The 17,395-nt window shown below is 41.0% G+C and overlaps 1 protein-coding gene across 10 annotated transcripts in view; it reads left to right on the top strand.

Annotated features, from left to right (window-relative positions):
- Positions 1–17,395, top strand: part of UBR5 (ubiquitin protein ligase E3 component n-recognin 5) — a 37,365-nt gene extending 19,970 nt beyond the window's left edge. For 7 of the 10 annotated variants that reach the window (XM_053466045.1, XM_053466044.1, XM_053466043.1 and 4 more), the window contains 29 exons: positions 105–231; positions 391–520; positions 887–1,047; positions 1,198–1,437; positions 1,932–2,055; positions 2,480–2,591; positions 4,877–5,008; positions 5,097–5,358; positions 5,571–5,826; positions 6,362–6,573; positions 6,822–7,049; positions 7,217–7,290; positions 7,807–7,979; positions 9,550–9,663; positions 10,081–10,298; positions 10,834–10,954; positions 11,048–11,146; positions 11,459–11,702; positions 11,892–11,997; positions 12,084–12,228; positions 12,647–12,777; positions 12,882–12,942; positions 13,060–13,235; positions 13,644–13,728; positions 14,280–14,435; positions 14,866–14,979; positions 15,151–15,295; positions 15,564–15,649; positions 16,266–17,395. In XM_053466045.1, the coding sequence (XP_053322020.1) occupies positions 105–231; positions 391–520; positions 887–1,047; positions 1,198–1,437; positions 1,932–2,055; positions 2,480–2,591; positions 4,877–5,008; positions 5,097–5,358; positions 5,571–5,826; positions 6,362–6,573; positions 6,822–7,049; positions 7,217–7,290; positions 7,807–7,979; positions 9,550–9,663; positions 10,081–10,298; positions 10,834–10,954; positions 11,048–11,146; positions 11,459–11,702; positions 11,892–11,997; positions 12,084–12,228; positions 12,647–12,777; positions 12,882–12,942; positions 13,060–13,235; positions 13,644–13,728; positions 14,280–14,435; positions 14,866–14,979; positions 15,151–15,295; positions 15,564–15,649; positions 16,266–16,478 (4,445 nt within the window). In that variant the 3' untranslated portion in view covers positions 16,479–17,395. The remainder of the gene's footprint in view (positions 1–104; positions 232–390; positions 521–886; positions 1,048–1,197; positions 1,438–1,931; positions 2,056–2,479; positions 2,592–4,876; positions 5,009–5,096; positions 5,359–5,570; positions 5,827–6,361; positions 6,574–6,821; positions 7,050–7,216; positions 7,291–7,806; positions 7,980–9,549; positions 9,664–10,080; positions 10,299–10,833; positions 10,955–11,047; positions 11,147–11,458; positions 11,703–11,891; positions 11,998–12,083; positions 12,229–12,646; positions 12,778–12,881; positions 12,943–13,059; positions 13,236–13,643; positions 13,729–14,279; positions 14,436–14,865; positions 14,980–15,150; positions 15,296–15,563; positions 15,650–16,265) is intronic. The other 3 variants (XM_053466040.1, XM_053466038.1, XM_053466041.1) reach the window with 3 other exon arrangements.

The raw sequence follows: 17,395 nt of genomic DNA, 5'->3' as shown, positions 1-17,395 counted from the left end.
TTAACATCTCTTTGCATACATTTTTTAAAGTTCTTTTTAGAATTGTACATATATACATAGTTGTGTAGACTTTAATTTTAATTGTAATCACCATTTGTTTATAGATTCAGATATGCCAGACCATGACTTGGAGCCGCCAAGGTTTGCCCAGCTCGCTCTTGAACGTGTCTTGCAAGACTGGAATGCCCTGAAATCTATGATCATGTTTGGCTCCCAAGAAAATAAAGACCCGTGAGTTCCTACTTTTTAATGTGTTTGTAATCTGTCGCTTCTCGCTACGTTGTGCGTAGCTGCCGTTGATGGTACAAATGGGCCATCTCATTCGCAACATATAACCTATTTGCATGTTTAATCAGAAGTGCTCATCTGTCGTTTTTTCTTTTGTGCAAGTCTTAGTGCAAGCAGTAGAATAGGTCATCTCCTTCCAGAAGAACAAATCTACTTGAACCAACAGAGCGGTACCATTCGTCTAGATTGTTTCACCCACTGCCTTATCGTTAAATGCACTGCAGACATTTTGGTACGTTTCTCTGCTTCTTTCCTTTTTCTCCATGCGGCGTAGTTTAATAAATTAAAGTACCTGTAAAGGTCTCTTCAATAAGAAGAAACAGCTTCCAGTTGTTGAGCCATACAACCAAAATGAATATATCTATACGAATAGGTATATTCCAGCTGCAGATTTACTTTAATATCTTTTACTATTGTGCCTGATTGTTAACAGGTCATAGCAACCATTTAAAGCATAGTTAATAAAACAAAATCTAGCTTCTCCTTAAGCTGTTCAATAGATTTCTTTTTATTTTAATTTCTTTGGAGGGGAGATTGTGAATCTGTCACTGTGACTGTCAGGGGGGTTTGACTGGGTAATTTTTTGATTCTTTTCCAGTTATTGGATACGTTGCTGGGAACCCTTGTGAAGGAATTGCAGAACAAATACACCCCTGGTCGCAGAGAAGAAGCAGTCGCTGTCACAATGCGCTTTCTTCGCTCAGTGGCTCGGGTCTTTGTCATTCTCAGTGTTGAGATGGCTTCCTCCAAGAAGAAAAAGTGAGTCGCCCCCCCCCCTTCATCTTTAATGTTTTCGCTCTAGTATTTTCCTGCTTTTGTGGGAATTACACGCATGGCTGTGCAAATAAATCTGTAGAAGTTACTTTTCTCATAGCTTTTCTTTTTTTCTTGTTTTGCCTCTATTTCTAGCAATTTTATTCCACAGCCAATTGGCAAGTGCAAGCGAGTGTTCCAGGCCTTGCTCCCTTATGCCGTGGAGGAGTTGTGCAATGTTGCTGAATCGCTAATTGTCCCAGTGAGAATGGGCATTGCTCGTCCAACGGCACCGTTTACGTTGGCGAGTACAAGTATAGATGCGATGCAGGGCAGCGAAGAACTATTCTCTGTGGAACCTCTCCCACCAAGGCCCTCATCCGATCAGTCGAGCAGGTATGGTCCTGGTGCTCAGCCAAGTCTGATTTTAGTCATCTGTTACGCATAAATCAATTTCTTCATTTATTCCAGTAATCAAAGTGAATTTGTTGTACATTATTTATTCTGGCTCCCTTTTTCCGTTTAGTGACGTGTCCCTCTACAAAGTGTGCAAGTTTTGCAGTCCTTTTTGTTGACTTTTATTTTAAGTGTTTATCATGAAATGTAGGAGATACGCACAAGAGCGAGATCTTTAATCTTATAACTAAACTTTTTTTGCAATTTTATTGATGTGAACTTGGCCGTTGATGTATTTGTATATTTTTGTTGCTTATGTGTTATGTGCAACAAGCTTATTTTACTTTGGGACGCTAAAAGCCGGTAAAACGAATTAAAGGAGGTGGTGTGTCGGTGTAATTATTTTTCCAAAGATCTGGCACTGCAAACCAACTAAAACATTGGCCTTAATTTTGCTGTTGGTAAACTTGGAATTAATTTTGTTTGTTGTGCAGCTCGAATCCATCCCAGTCATCCTATATCATTAGAAACCCCCAGCAAAGAAGAATAAGTCAGTCCCAGCCTGTGAGAGGCAGAGATGAAGAGCAGGATGACATTGTGTCAGCAGATGTGGAAGAGGTAATCTTGGAAGTTGTACCTTGGGTTTTACTTGAGTTTGCATCGTGATGCGATCAGCTTATAAATAATGAACCGGAGTAATTTCCACATGTGGCCAGTCGTGGTATACATATGTGATTCCTGCGTGTGCTTGATAACATGTATGCCAGCTGTACGCTGGTGTTATGTTCATTGATTTCGCTTGAAGCGCATCTCCCGTTGACTTTTGATGAGCATGCTGCAGACAGTGCGCTTGGTGCTTGCACTGCTGCTTTCAGTCGAGGCAGCCAGGTTGGAGGGGCATAATAATCTGCTTTTAACCCCAGTCACTAAATGATGCGTGTACAGATGGGAATGCAGTGAAATACATTGTGGTTCGTACCAAATGTAGCAAATCGTTTTGTTTTACTTGCGTTTATTAATTTTACATCTGTTCTGCTTCTAGGTGGAAGTAGTGGAGGGGGTTGCTGGAGAGGAAGACCACCATGATGAACAGGAGGAACATGGGGAGGAAAATGCTGAGGCCGAAGGGCAACATGATGAGCATGACGAGGATGGTAAACATCGTACACTTTTAACAGTACTAAATGTTTAATGGGGTTAATGTATAATCACAGCCTGTTATTTAACCCCTTGGCTGCTAAGCCATTTCACACCCTGGTGCTAAGCTAGTTTTCGGCATTTTGGTGCATCTCACGTTTAAACGTGTTTCAAGTAAATTTCTTGGGAATAAACTATACAAACCATATATTGTTTTTTTCAGCACACCCAGCAGATTCCAAATATACCATTTTTATATGTGTATGTCTCATTAGGTTTGCAAAATAAAGCCAAAAATGGGAAAAAAGTGTAATTTTTCACTTCCAACTCAATAAAAACTAGTTTGTAATGTTATTTTTCTAAACTCTAATATCAAAACCTGTGTTGCTAAATATTTGTAGTAGGTAACCGGTCTAAAATAAACAGACATTGAGAACAGTAGACTGTGTTTTTCTAATATTTTATTGCTAAAAGTTAAATTTATTAGACTATCACAAAATTCATCTTTAAATTTAATGCATGGCTGCGTCAATTAAACAGCTCTAGCTGCCCGGGATGTTAAAATATGCCAACAAAACTATATATTTTTAGAAACTACACCCCCAGCCGCAGCAAATGAGGTCTTATTTGTATTTGTATCACAAATCTGACTTGCACAACAAATAAGTGAATATCACACAAATAAAAATAAAAAATAAATAAAATTAAAAGCGACAAGTTCATTTATGTCTTGCGCACTCCAGGTTTGTCCTAGAAACACATGCAGCCCCTCATTTGATGCGCCAAGGGGTGTAGTTTCTGAAAATATATACTTTATGTACCATAATTTAACTTCCCAGCTGTCTAGAGCTGTCTAAATGCAGGCATCACCCCTAAATGTTTAAAGACAATTTTTTAACAAGATTCTCCAATCTGCCATATCTGAAGTTAAGGTGGTCTAGACATCTGGGAAGTTAAATTAGGGTACATAAAGTACACATTTCAAGAAACTATACCCCTTGGAGCTTCAAATGAGGGGTTACATGTATTTCTAGGACAAAAGTTAAGTTCACAGATAATGATGGAATATGTCGCTTTGGCTAGAAAATATGTTTTTTCTATCCATAGCGACATGTTCATTTGTGTCTTGCGCACTCCAGGTTTGTACTAGAAACACACGCAGCCCCTCATTTGATGCGCCGAGGGGTGTAGTTTTTGAAAATATGTACTTTTTGTGCCATAATTTAACTTCTTACGTGAGCAGTAATGCCACGTCAAGGCTTCAACCCTAATTACTGACCATTCACACGCCTTTCATATCTCCATTCACTCGCAGAAGCACACACCATACTTTCCATACATTCACTCGCAGAAGCACACACACCATTCTTTCCCCTAACAATCCCAAAGAGATGATCGTAAAGGAAGAAAAAAATCACTTTTACAGCAAAAATAAGTTTTGCAGTAAAAATGCAAGGGGCTCCAGGGATGACATGGTTAACTTACGTACTACAGGCTATACGGCTGATTTTTGCAGTTCATCTGGATTTCAAAAATTGCCTTCCTCTACCATTGGCTAATTTTAACCCCATGATCAAAGGGATCATGGGGTTAAAATTTAGTATCGGCCATTTTTAAAAAGGGAATGTGACTTTATAGCTATATGATCACTGTGGTAACATTGGCTACCACAGTGATCATTTAGCTAGAATACTTAAACTTTTTTTTTTTTTTAAAGTTAAACCAGTTTATGTTTAGATAATTTAATTTGGGGGTCTCTAGGCAATTTTGATCTTTATTTATCTGCCTTTAGAGACCCCCAAATCATTTTTTTACTTTTTTTGTACATTTTCATTTTTTTAACATAATATTTTTTATTATTTTTTTACAAGCATTATACCGTTGGAAAGGTGAGGCGATTACCTTTCCAACGGTATATGTTGGGGGTCTGTAGCTGCTCAGATGCCTGAGATACAGGCATCTAAGCAGCATGCCCCCATACCGTGAAAACTGACAATTGTCAGTTTTCAATAAAGTTGCGCGGTGACGTCATCGCGTCATTACGCGCGACGTCACCGGCCGGATCGGGTGGTCCCAGTGATGCCCTTCAAAATGAGGGGCAGATCGCCGGGGTAGGTGGTGATGGGGGTCCACAGACCCCCATCAAGGTAGGAGAGTGCTAGCGACGGCATGGTGCCGTCGTTAGCACCTGACTGGGACTGCTAGCGACGGCACCATGCCGTCGTTAGCAGTCAAGGGGTTAAAGAGCTATCAGACCCCAATTATTTTTTTGTATCACTCACACTGTTTTTCATCTCTTAAGGAAGCGACATGGAGCTAGATCTTCTGGCTGCGGCTGAGACAGAAAGTGACAGCGAGAGTAATCACAGCAATCAGGACAACGCTAGTGGTAGGAGAAGTGTTGTTACAGCAGCAACGGCCGGTTCAGAAGCAGGTATAATGGGTGAACGCAATGTGACCGTTTAATTGGTAAATTGAATTAGGGACTAGCTTGTTTATCGTGGATTACTATGGCTCCGCAGGTGCAAGCAGCGTCCCAGCCTTCTTTTCAGAGGATGATTCTCAGTCTAATGACTCCAGTGACTCAGACAGCAGTAGCAGTCAAAGTGATGACCTTGACCAGGAAACCTTCATGATCGACGAGCCCCTGGAGAGATCAACAAATAGCTCCCATGCTAATGGCGCTGCCCAGGCTCCCCGCTCCATGCAATGGGCAGTGAGGAACACGCAGAGTCAGAGAGCACCCAACGCTGCCCCATCGAGCACTTCCACTCCCGCAGGCAAGTGGACATTTCACGGAAATATCTCCGAAATGCACTACTGCTTAAAGGCAGTGCAAGTGTTTATGATTTTTGCTGTAATGTGTAAGACATCTCTTCTAAATTGTTTGGGGGGGGGGTTGGTTGTATCTGTGCAGTTATTTTTTTTCTAAAATTAGATCTGTTTTGATTACTGCCATAATCTTGGTTTCTTTTATATTTTCCCCATGCAGCGAGTTCTGGTGCTCTGATTTACATCGAGCCATCCAGCCTACGTCGTAGCGGTAACATGAGCTCCAGTGCAGCAGCTGCCCTCGAAGCAAGCAATTCTAGCAGTTACCTTACTTCTGCCAGCAGCCTCGCACGTGCATACAGCATAGTCATTAGGCAAATATCGGACTTGATGGGCCTGATCCCAAAGTACAACCACTTGGTTTATTCTCAGATCCCAGCCGCTGTGAAGCTGACTTATCAAGATGCCGTTAACTTGCAGGTATGGCTCTGGCAGCTCAAATGGACCCAAAGAGTTCATGATGCCTGAAACTTTGTTCCACACAAATTAACCTGTTCACTACAAATATGTACAGCCTCTTGCTAGCTTGCTGGGTCAGCCTGAACGCTCCCTGGTCAGCAGAAGCAATTTCTGGCTTCCGTGCTCGGTACATTGTTATAACGGGAATGCCCGATTACGTAATCTGGCAATTCCTTCCGTTAGTTGTTAATGCTTACACTCACCGAAAGGTCTTTAGAAGTGAGGAGAGAATCTAATTCTCAGCAAAGCCAGAATATGGAGAGCCATACTTGGTGATCAGAAGGTTCTTAGTAGTTTTATATATAATTAAATGATATGGCGATCTCTGTCACTGTGATATCACTGGCATCCATAGCATGGTGATCTCTATAGTATCTATAAGGTAATATGCATGGGATGCATGTAGTCCTTAAGAACATTAGAAAAAGGATGTAGGGCACTGTAGACGGAATTTTCCTGAAAAATGAGTTTACCCTGGTATTTTCTTGTCATTTAGAACTATGTTGAAGAAAAACTTATACCAACTTGGAACTGGATGGTTAGCATTATGGACTCCACCGAGGCCCAGCTTCGTTACGGATCTGCACTATCATCCGCTGGCGATCCAGGTCACCCAAACCATCCTCTGCATGCTTCCCAGAATTCCACTCGGAGAGAGAGGATGACTGCACGTGAGGAGGCCAGTTTGAGGACCCTCGAGGGAAGGAGGTATTAAGCTGAAAAATATAAATAGTTCTTGTGTAATGTATAAAATAATACAGGCAGTCTTACCACTGACTGCAGTGCTTGGTTAGTGCCGTCTGTGCTTTTTTTTAATGCTCTGATACTTGAAACCTCCACATTCCTGCCAACTGTCTGTTTATTGAATAAACCCTAAATTATGGGGGTCCTGGTTTGGTTTTAGGTGCTCATTCAGTCTTAAAAAAAAAATATTTATAAGTGTTCTTTCCTTCCAGAAGAGCCACTCTGCTTAGTGCTCGTCAAGGAATGTCTGCTCGTGGAGACTTTCTAAACTATGCGCTTTCTCTCATGCGTTCTCACAACGATGAGCATTCTGATGTACTCCCGGTTTTGGACGTCTGCTCCCTGAAACACGTGGCATATGTCTTCCAGGCTCTTATTTACTGGATTAAGGCAATGAACCAGCAAACCACGCTAGACACTCCGCAGCTGGAAAGAAAGAGGTACTCGAGATGCTTTGCAGTGTTTTCTTGTTTGACATCCAGAACACAACTTAATTTAAATCCTGTTAATTAAACCTATATACTACAGCCATCTCGTCAACACTCATCATGCTTTTGTTTGTAAGATTATTTTCTTTGCGCAACCACTAACTTGGTTTTTCTCCAAGGACCCGAGAATTACTGGAACTTGGCCTCGATAATGAAGATTCTGAGCATGAAAACGACGATGACACAAATCAGAGTTAGTGTGAATGTTTTGCCGTGCCATAGTGTGTTTTCTTTGGAGGGGAGGGAGATTGTTAATGCAGATTGGAGTCTAGGCTGTAGTGAGCTAGAGAATGAGATTAATTAAACATGCGTGTTCTGTTCTGTGTGTCAGCTCATGCCAGGGGTCAGCCTAGGGTTACTGGCGCCTGAGTGCAGGAATATGCAAACGAACGCACACAAACTCATTCTTACACTGTACACGTACACTCCCTCTCACATATTCTAACTTACCCCTGCACGCTCTTAGCACCACGCAGTCGCACGCGCTCTTCCCTTGCAGACAGCCTGTCACTCTCAGTGTGTGCTTCTAATGCAGGCTCACTTGTGGGTCGTAACTTACAATGGACTTTAGTGTGCATTTTCCTTAAGGATTTGAGTTTCTTTTAATCTCAAAATCGTGTGAACTTAAGGTTTATACTCTCTTCAGCTGCTGTGCGTTTTCTGATTTTCTTAATCATGTTGCTTAAATAATATTTCATGTAATTATCAGGCTCAACTTTGAATGACAAGGAAGAAGATGCTTTACCAGCCGAGACTGGTCAGCATCACCCGTTTTTCCGCCGGTCAGACTCTATGACGTTTCTGGGTTGCATTCCACCAAACCCCTTTGAAGTTCCTCTGGCAGAAGCCATCCCGCTAGCTGACCAGCCACATCTTCTCCAGGTATTTTTTTTTTTCCTTCACATGCTGAACTACATTATAAGTACATGAAAAGGTTCCCAATTTGTTTTATGAATGCTTTGGTTTGTCGGCGCGGGTTATGTACCACAGCCTGGTAAGTAACGTTACCGGTGTGTATTAGGCCTTTTAGTATTAGTGGTATTTTTATTCAGCCGTTGTGCTGAGTTAAGCCTTGAAACACTGGCATTGACTCAAATAACTTGCGCGTATTTATTCGATAATACGCCTGCTTGTTAGCTAAAAAAAACTTGAGCAGGTGATTCGTTTTTTTAATAGCCCAGATTTTTGACTTCACGCCAGGGCTCTAACTAGACTTGCCTAAAATACGCATTGCATCGAATGTCTGCCGTGGGTTTCATGTTTTCTGTTGGGATATGCGTTTATATTTCCACCGTGTTTCTTCCAGGCCTAGATAGTCTTCACCTATTTTAGTCGTTGGATTTAGAGATTCTGGAGATTTGCCGTTGGGCTCACAGATTAATAATTTTTAGGCAGTACTGGGCAATTTTGCAGCTTGAGTGACGCAAAGCTTGGCTGGTTTCAGATCCCTCTGCTCAGTTTGTATGGACATGTATGGACATGCGTGTTTGATCATCGCACCATTTTTTTAATGTATTTTTTTAAATCTGAACCTAGTTTAAAAAGGGAAAAAAGTAGTATAATTTTTAAGCGGTTCTAGTTTTGCATATATAAAATCCTATTAGGGCTGCAACTAACTTTTTCCATAATCGATTAATTGGCCAATTATTTTTTCGATTAATCTGATAAAAAAAATTAATGTAAACTTTTTTTCATTAATTTCGTTTTTTTTTTTTTTTGTTTAAATAGTTTAATGAACAAACTGGGTGTTAAAAACAAACAGTATAAAAAAAAGAAAATGTATTTCTTGTTTTTATTTCCCAACCCGCCCTCCCAGTTTTGCACATCTGAGCCCAGGCTTGCCACACTGCCTCCAAGCTATGCCACATACCCCCAGAAATGCCACTCTGCCACCCCCCCCCACAGATATACCCTGTGATGCCGGTGCTCCATCATAGAAGCCCCAGTGGAAGTGCCAGCAGTAGCAGAGGATGTCTGAGCGTGTCGCACAGATGCCCGTTGGCGTCCCATGCAGCGCTGTGGGGGATCTGGATCTTAGTGTTATTATCCGACCTCTGTTTGAGGTGGTATTATTTGCTCTACTAATCGATAATGAGGTTCCTTGGCAGCAATTTTCATTATCGATTTTATCGATTCGTTGTTGCAGCCCTAAAATCTATGCAGCATTAATATAACGGCTCAATCTTAATGTCGGACTCTGACTAATTAGTCTATGGAGGAAGGACCTACTTGGCAGTACCACAATTGAGTGTTTGAGCAGGGAAAGCCACCCAAAATATCACGTGACTGGTAACAATGGCGGCCTCCAGATCTGCAGGTAAAGGACGGTTTAATAAAAGCAAGTTATTTTTGTCAGTGCTAGCCTACATTACTGCATGCAATTTGCTTTAATGCAAACTAGTTATGATTTAGTATTTTGTACTTACATTGTTACGATTTACTCTTTTAAAAGCCCAATGCTCGAAAGGAAGACTTGTTTGGTCGTCCAAGTCAAGGCCTCTATTCTTCTTCAGCTAACAGCGGGAAAAGCCTAATGGAAGTAACCGTGGACAGAAACTGCCTTGAGGTAAGAAACAGAAATATGGCTGTTTGTTATAAATGAACGGCTGTTCGTATAGCCTGTTTTAAACAAAAATTCATTTATGCAACAGCTTAGGTCTAAAACTTTGATCACATAAATAGCTTAAGTAAATTTAACGTTATACGTCTATATACATGCAGAAAGCTCCATGTATATAGATGTATACGTTACATGTCAGATGGGGTCAAAATGTAAAAATTATGTTCATTCCATTCAAATATTTGCTTTGTTTATTTTAAGCTTGAAGTTTGCAGAATAGCTGATTTTTCTAAGTTTGTGACTTCACGTTATAACGGGCCAACCCACGCAAACTTCTCCTGCACGAAGGTCTCCACTTACCGCGTTGCTTCGGTCGATTTCACGTGAGGCTGTTCATATCTTGCCTTCTTTACTCCCGTGTAGGTCCTCCCAACCAAAATGTCTTATGCAGCCAACTTGAAAAATGTGATGAGCATGCAAAGCCGGCAGAAAGAAACAGAAGATCAAAATGTGCCGCCTGAAGAACCAGATGGCTCTAAGCCAGGACCTTCAGCGCATGATCTCGCGGCTCAGTTGAAGAGCAGTTTATTGGCAGAAATCGGTCTGACGGAGAGCGAAGGGCCACCTCTCACATCATTCAGGTACATTAAATCCATGATATGTGGCTTAAGGGCTTAACTCCAATGTAAAGTTAACGGGGTCCTTTTTAATCTATTCCTTTATAGCACTAAAAGTGCTGCCTAACTTGTGGTGGAATAGTATAGCTTTGATAGTCTTAGGTTGGGCTAAACAGAATCAAATTATGGATTATTAAAGTAGGTAAATAATGCAAGTACATTCCCCCCCCATGTTATTCCTTTGTATGGATACATTGTTAGTAAAAAAAAATCTCATTTCAGTTTAATTTTAGGCAACATATCTTTGATTCATGTAAAATCAAATACTAGTTATACATAAATGTAAAGGGTCCCTCCAATGTCCCAGGCAGCCCTACCAACTTAAAATGTACTTGTAAGTCCATCGGGTGTTTGGAAAGGCGGACACGTTTATACAAACCAAAGCAGGTGAACCTGGCTGGTAAGGTTGGCTGTAAATGTCTGCAACCGCATGGTTGCCAATAATATATTTCTAAGTTCTTCCTGGAGTAACCATACGTTAACATTATTTGCTTCTCAGGCCCCAGTGCAGTTTCATGGGCATGGTGATTTCTCACGATATGCTCTTAGGACGTTGGCGTTTGTCCCTCGAGCTTTTTGGAAGAGTATTTATGGAGGATGTTGGCGCGGAGCCGGGATCAGTGAGTTTTTCTGTTTCTCAAGTATTTTCTGTATCATTTACTGTGCATAGGTGTGGCTGTTTTAGTTGACTACCTTTTTATTTTCAAAAACAGATTTTGACAGAGTTGGGTGGTTTTGAAGTAAAAGAATCAAAGTTCCGCAGAGAAATGGAGAAGCTTCGAAATCAGCAATCAAGAGACTTGACTCTGGAGGTGATTTCATTGTATTGTGATTTCAGGCATGTCGTATGTCGATAAACACTGTTGCTTGTTTTAAGCTTTTCCCATAATGCCAATTTAACACTTACTATTTGGGCCAGCATCTTGCATAATATTTATGGAACTTAAGATGTCTGATTATGTTAAATATATTCTTTCTATATTTTTTGTTCCCATTCTCTTAGCTATGTGGGATTTCTAGCTTTGTGTTTGCGGGTTGTTTTGTGTTACACTTTTTAGGTCATTGTTTCCTTTTTAATAATGTGTGTGCAGGCTGCTCAATTTTGGCCATTTTACTTTTTTTAGGTTGATAGAGACAGAGACCTCCTTATTCAGCAAACAATGAGGCAACTAAATAATCACTTTGGCCGCAGATGTGCCACAACGCCAATGGCCGTCCATAGAGTAAAGGTCACCTTCAAGGATGAGCCGGGAGAAGGCAGTGGAGTGGCCCGAAGTTTTTACACTGCAGTCGCGCAAGCATTCTTATCGAATGAGAAGTTGCCAAGTCTTGACTGTATCCAAAATGCAAACAAAGGAACACATACAAGTAAGGTCGTGTGTCACATTTGCTAATGACCGGGATTTGGTTACCCGCTAATAAGCACAATATTCAAGCAAATAAAGCAACCGCTTTTGTGAAATAACAGGTTGCTCATGAATATTAACCGTGTATACGCAGATGTTCTCATCGTAATAACTTATGATGCTAACTTTGCCCCTCTTCTTAATTTTCAAGGCTTAATGCAAAGATTAAGAAACCGAGGCGAGAGAGACCGTGAAAGGGAGAGAGACATGCGAAGAAGTAGCGGTCTGCGTGCGGGTTCTCGCCGTGATAGAGACAGGTTGGTTTCCAATGTAGTGATTATGGAGGCATGGTACATGTCCTTCGGGTGTATGTAACAAAGCATTTCGGATACTTTCTTTGCAGAGACTTCAGGAGGCAGCTTTCTATTGACACTCGTCCGTTCCGGCCGGCCTCAGAAGGAAACCCCAGTGATGATCCGGATCCGCTTCCAGCACATAGACAGGCTCTCGGGGAGCGGCTGTACCCTCGCGTGCAAGCAATGCAGCCCGTAAGGATAATCTCTGGTCTTGGGTGTTCTTAATGTGCAACCCAACCTTTACAGTATTGCTTATATCATGCACATTAGCTCATAAGCGTTTTTTCACAATTTGTCATGGACAACTGAGTGGCTGTGACTTGTTTCAAGGCTTGGGTGTATTTGCTTGAGTCATATTACGTCATTAGCTGCAAGCAACAGATGGCAACAAAAAATATGCGGCGTGCCGTGCGTTTCTCATTTTGTTCTTTTGTTTTAAACGTTAACTGTCTTGCCCATCTTATTCAGTCTCTTGCTCTCGGACATCGTGCCATTATACCATAAAAAAACCCCTGTAAGCATAGTATGTAAAAGATATGTCATTTTATATAACTGACCCTTTTTAAAGTGTGGAAATCGCAAATAAGTAAATGTAACTCTTCCTCTAAAGGCATTTGCAAGTAAAATCACCGGCATGCTGCTGGAACTGTCTCCTGCGCAACTTCTACTGCTGCTCGCCAGCGAAGATTCTCTGAGGGCCAGGGTGGACGAGGCCATGGAGCTGATCATTGCACATGGCAGGTAAGAGGCATGCCAATTTAGCCCTACAGTTACCTACAACAATACGATCACGGTTAAGGTTGCCCGTGTGTTCTATGAATTTTATTGTTCTTTATCTGTTGAAGGGAAAATGGAGCAGACAGCATCCTTGATCTTGGTTTATTAGACTCAACTGAGAAGGTGCAGGTAAGGTTGGAACATGCTTATTGTTGGGACATATTTTTAGATATGCATACTTAAATAACAGCTACTTATCGGTAAATGATACATCTTCTACAGGCACTTGTTTTTCACCTTTTGCAGGAGAACCGCAAACGCCACGGCTCCAGTCGCAGTGTCGTCGACATGGAGCTAACGGACACCGATGATGGCGACGACAATGCCTCACTCTTCTACCAGCCTGGCAAAAGAGGTTTCTACACTCCCAGACCTGGGAAAAATACCGAGGCTCGGTTAAACTGCTTTCGAAATATTGGCAGGTATGTCTGTCATAACAGCAGCTGTAAAACGCGGTGCCCTGCTAGCCGTCTATATATACATATAGAGCTGCGTACCCACAAATTATATGCAAAACTTACAATATATAGCATTCAATACACAATGCTAAACTGTAATACATGGATAGATGGTAATACAATTGAAGTGTAGGCAAGAACAACAAAGCCCGGCACCCCGTGAGACCCCTCACCATGATGAATGAAATCCATTGTAGGGGACACCACAGTTAAGACCCCCCCCATTGCTTTAATTTAAAATACGCTAATAGATGAGTTATAATGAACGCTCTCTTGCTATTTTTTGCCTTGCTAGCTAACTGCATCGCAGCTGTTTAAAATGTGTGAGGAATCGTCAGTATTTTTATGATAAAGCGTCATTTTATTTTTCAGGATCCTTGGTTTATGTTTGCTACAGAATGAATTATGTCCCATCACACTGAACAGACAAGTGATCAAAGTGCTTCTCGGTAGAAAAGTAAGTTTGTGTTGCATTTGCTTACAATCTAGCGAGTGGTGGTGGAGGAGTGGAACAGTAGGAGAGAACTGCTGGGATGTGGATAAGCTGACCGGGTCAGGATGAGCTGTTGAGGTTGTTCTTTAGATGGCTTAGACAGGAGGCTGGCTGAGAGTGTTGGGAGGAAAGGTTGTGCGCTTCTCAAGGGAGAAAATCTGACGGAAGTGAGTTCCACAGAAGGGGTGAAGCACGGGTATTAGTGATGGTGGAAGAGAGATGAAGGTCATAAGAGGAACAAAGTCCCCAAAACATAAATCTGTGGATGTGGAACTTGGCAATATCCAAAAATGTATTTTTAATGATATATGTTTTGTATTTGCACATAACGTGATGAAGAAATCAACTGCAGTAATGTTTTCTAATGGTTGGTGCGCTACGCCTCTTGCTCCCAGTTGATTTCTCAAGAGCTACAATTAGGGTTTTAGGTTTTCCGGTCCATACATAACATCACGTGCCAATATTACTTTGTGGATATTATGCTGTACTGATGATCTATTGTCTTTATTTCCTAGGTAAACTGGCATGACTTTGCCTTTTTTGATCATGTTATGTATGAGAGTTTGCGACAGCTGATCCTGGCTTCCCAGGGCCCTGACGCAGATGCCGTGTTCGCATCTATGGACCTTGCGTTTGCAATAGACCTGTGTAAAGAGGAGAGCGGCGGACAGGTATGTTTCTGGACAGTCTTAACCTTAATTAACAAAATCAGATTGCACACAAATGCCTTGGTTTTCATTTATATTTGTAACATGTCCTGCTCAAAATAGTGCTTATGTTAGGCAGACGAACCCTAGAAATATCTCGTCAGAAAACACATTGATTTAACCTGGAAACCCACCCAGCCTTAAAGAAATCCTGTGTCGTGCCCAATGATGTTTTTAACTTTGGGGCTGACCTAGGGCAGCACCCTGACCTCTGTGGTTGGTGTCTCCGGTGCAATAAAAGGTCCTGTTTGCCTTTAAGAGACAGAGCCTAGGCCACAATACGTCACTGGTCATGCTCCTGCCTCTTTTGGTCTTCAATTATAAAATGTGTGTGTATTCTTTGTAACAATATGCATGTTAACTGTCCACTACCTTACTTGGTTGTTTTTCGCAGGTGGAGCTGGTTCCCAATGGTGTGAATATCCCTGTTACACCACAGAATGTGTATGAATACGTGCGCAAATACGCAGAACACAGAATGCTGGTTGTTGCAGAGCAGCCTCTACACGTGAGATTTTTATTTCTTGGCTTCTCTCTTGATTGACTTCCTTCTCTTCACCCGTATTTATATACCCTGCTATTATCCAGCAGAAAAGCCGGCTTGTACAATATGTGAAAGAACACGTCTGGATAAACCTTGAAGTTAAAAACGTAACATTTGTGTATCTTTGTTTTTAAGGCCATGAGGAAAGGTCTGCTGGACGTGCTTCCAAAGAGTGCATTAGAAGATTTAACCGCAGAGGACTTCAGACTATTGGTCAATGGTTGTGGCGAAGTTAATGTCCAAATGCTGATCAGTTTTACATCCTTCAACGATGAGTCAGGTAGAGTGTCTAGATGTCTGTCTTCTAAGTTGTTTTAGTGGAACATTTGCAGACTGTTATCTCCCTGGCTGTGTTGCGATGCCTTGGTACTTGGGACGGGGTAACCTACAAATAAACGTTCCTAACGCTTTAGATTGAGTGTTTTTTTTTTTGTTTTTTTTTCTTGCTGTTTGAGCGCTCGTGTTTGTCATGACTTCTCTTTATGTATATAATGTCTGAATACACATAAGCGCACAATCTTGGTTAACAAAAAAAATTGATTTCACAGGAGAGAACGCAGAGAAACTTCTGCAGTTTAAGCGCTGGTTCTGGTCAATTGTTGAGAAGATGAGTATGACAGAGAGGCAGGATCTGGTAAGTATTTTTGCTTGTAATTCTTTGTGTTGCTGTTAAGGAAAAGTAACCAAAGATACCTTTCTTTATAAGTGACCAATGTGTTGGCAATTGGGGCTTATTACAGCACTTTAAGTAAACCAAATATTTTACTTGGTGCAGAATGCCTCGTCTTGAAATATTCTCATTTAGTCATCTTTCAGATTTATCCTAAATCTCTATTTTTATAATTAACGATCCTCGAGGGATAAAATCATAGGAAAAAAGATGTAGCTGTTTATCTAGTCTGTAGCATTCTGTCACAAATGTGCTGTAATTGTCATCTGGATGTCTCAACGCTACACTATTCAGAGCCTTTAATGCTAAATGAGTCTTCAACGCCTACTGATGAGTTATGACCTCAGAGCTGATCTTTACTAATGGTAATGTGACACTTTATCTCGAGTTGGAGTGTGTCAGAAAAGGACAATGTTTTTGGCATATTGACTAAAGAACCGGTTCTCCAGCTTTACATAATTTCAGATGATTTTACCCTTCAATGTTTAAGTGGCTACCCCTCAATATGAGCATTAAACATTCTGCATATTGGTGCTGAAACATAAATGTTAAGGTTTTTCTTTAAATTTCCATCTAATAGGTGTATTTTTGGACATCAAGCCCATCGTTGCCTGCAAGCGAAGAGGGATTTCAACCCATGCCATCCATCACCATCCGACCACCAGACGACCAACACCTTCCAACCGCAAACACTTGCATCTCCCGTCTATACGTTCCCCTTTACTCCTCCAAACAGATCCTAAAACAGAAATTGTTACTTGCTATTAAGACCAAGAATTTTGGTTTTGTGTAGAGTAAATAAGATGCGCTGCTGTGTAATATTCCTAGCGGTTTTTTTTTTCTCGTAGGTTTTTTTTTTCTCCCCGTTTGTCTATAATGGTTTATCCGGCTCAGTGCTGTCGCGTCCCCTGGTGGTACATCAAGGACTGACTCCTTCTTGGTGTTCAGAGCTGCAGGCGTTTCTGGCACCAGAGGGGTTGAGAGACATTCCTCTGGTACACCTGCAAAAAAAAAAAATTAACTCATTGTAAACTAATAATCATATAGCACCTTTTTGACACTTTACAGTTTGGCTAGGTAACTCTTACTAGGCCCAGCCCGGGATGGACAAGACAGCAGGATGTTCTAAAATACACTGTGATTCTTGGTTTTTACCCCTAAGGAGAGGAAAGAATAACATTTTGAGAATTCACTGCTGCTGCCTTTCTGGAACGTGGTTCATCGCAGGTCGTTGTATTGAGGGAGTAAGAAATTTCAAAATAAAAAAACGGGAAAACAAGTATTTTGTCTTTTTTTTTTTTCTTTTTTTTTGTGGGAAGAGCTGGCCATTTTTTCCCCATGTTTCATTCTAGTTTGGCTACCATGTGTATATTATGTATATTAAAATGTAAGTGATCATGAAGTAATTTTGAGCCTATGTTGCACTATTCAGTTTTGAAGTGTCCCGTTCGAGTCAATCTGTCCGCAGGAATATCCCTAAACTGGAAGTATGGTGAAGGTGGCAAGGGGGGGAATAGGCTATAAAATTTGCATGTTAAGCTACATGTATGTAACTTTCTGTTAAATGCATTCAAAATCACTTTACTATGTTAACTTTTTTTTCATTCACTTGTTTGTCAATGAACCATCAAAATTACACCTCTCAACTACTGTTTTTACTTTAAATGGATGCTTTTAGTAAAAAAAAAAAAAAAAAGTTGAAAAGTAAAA

This window comes from Spea bombifrons, chromosome 5 (assembly GCF_027358695.1).
Source record: "Spea bombifrons isolate aSpeBom1 chromosome 5, aSpeBom1.2.pri, whole genome shotgun sequence".
Lineage (NCBI taxonomy): Eukaryota > Metazoa > Chordata > Amphibia > Anura > Pelobatidae > Spea > Spea bombifrons.
This window is presented reverse-complemented; position numbering and strand designations above follow the sequence as displayed.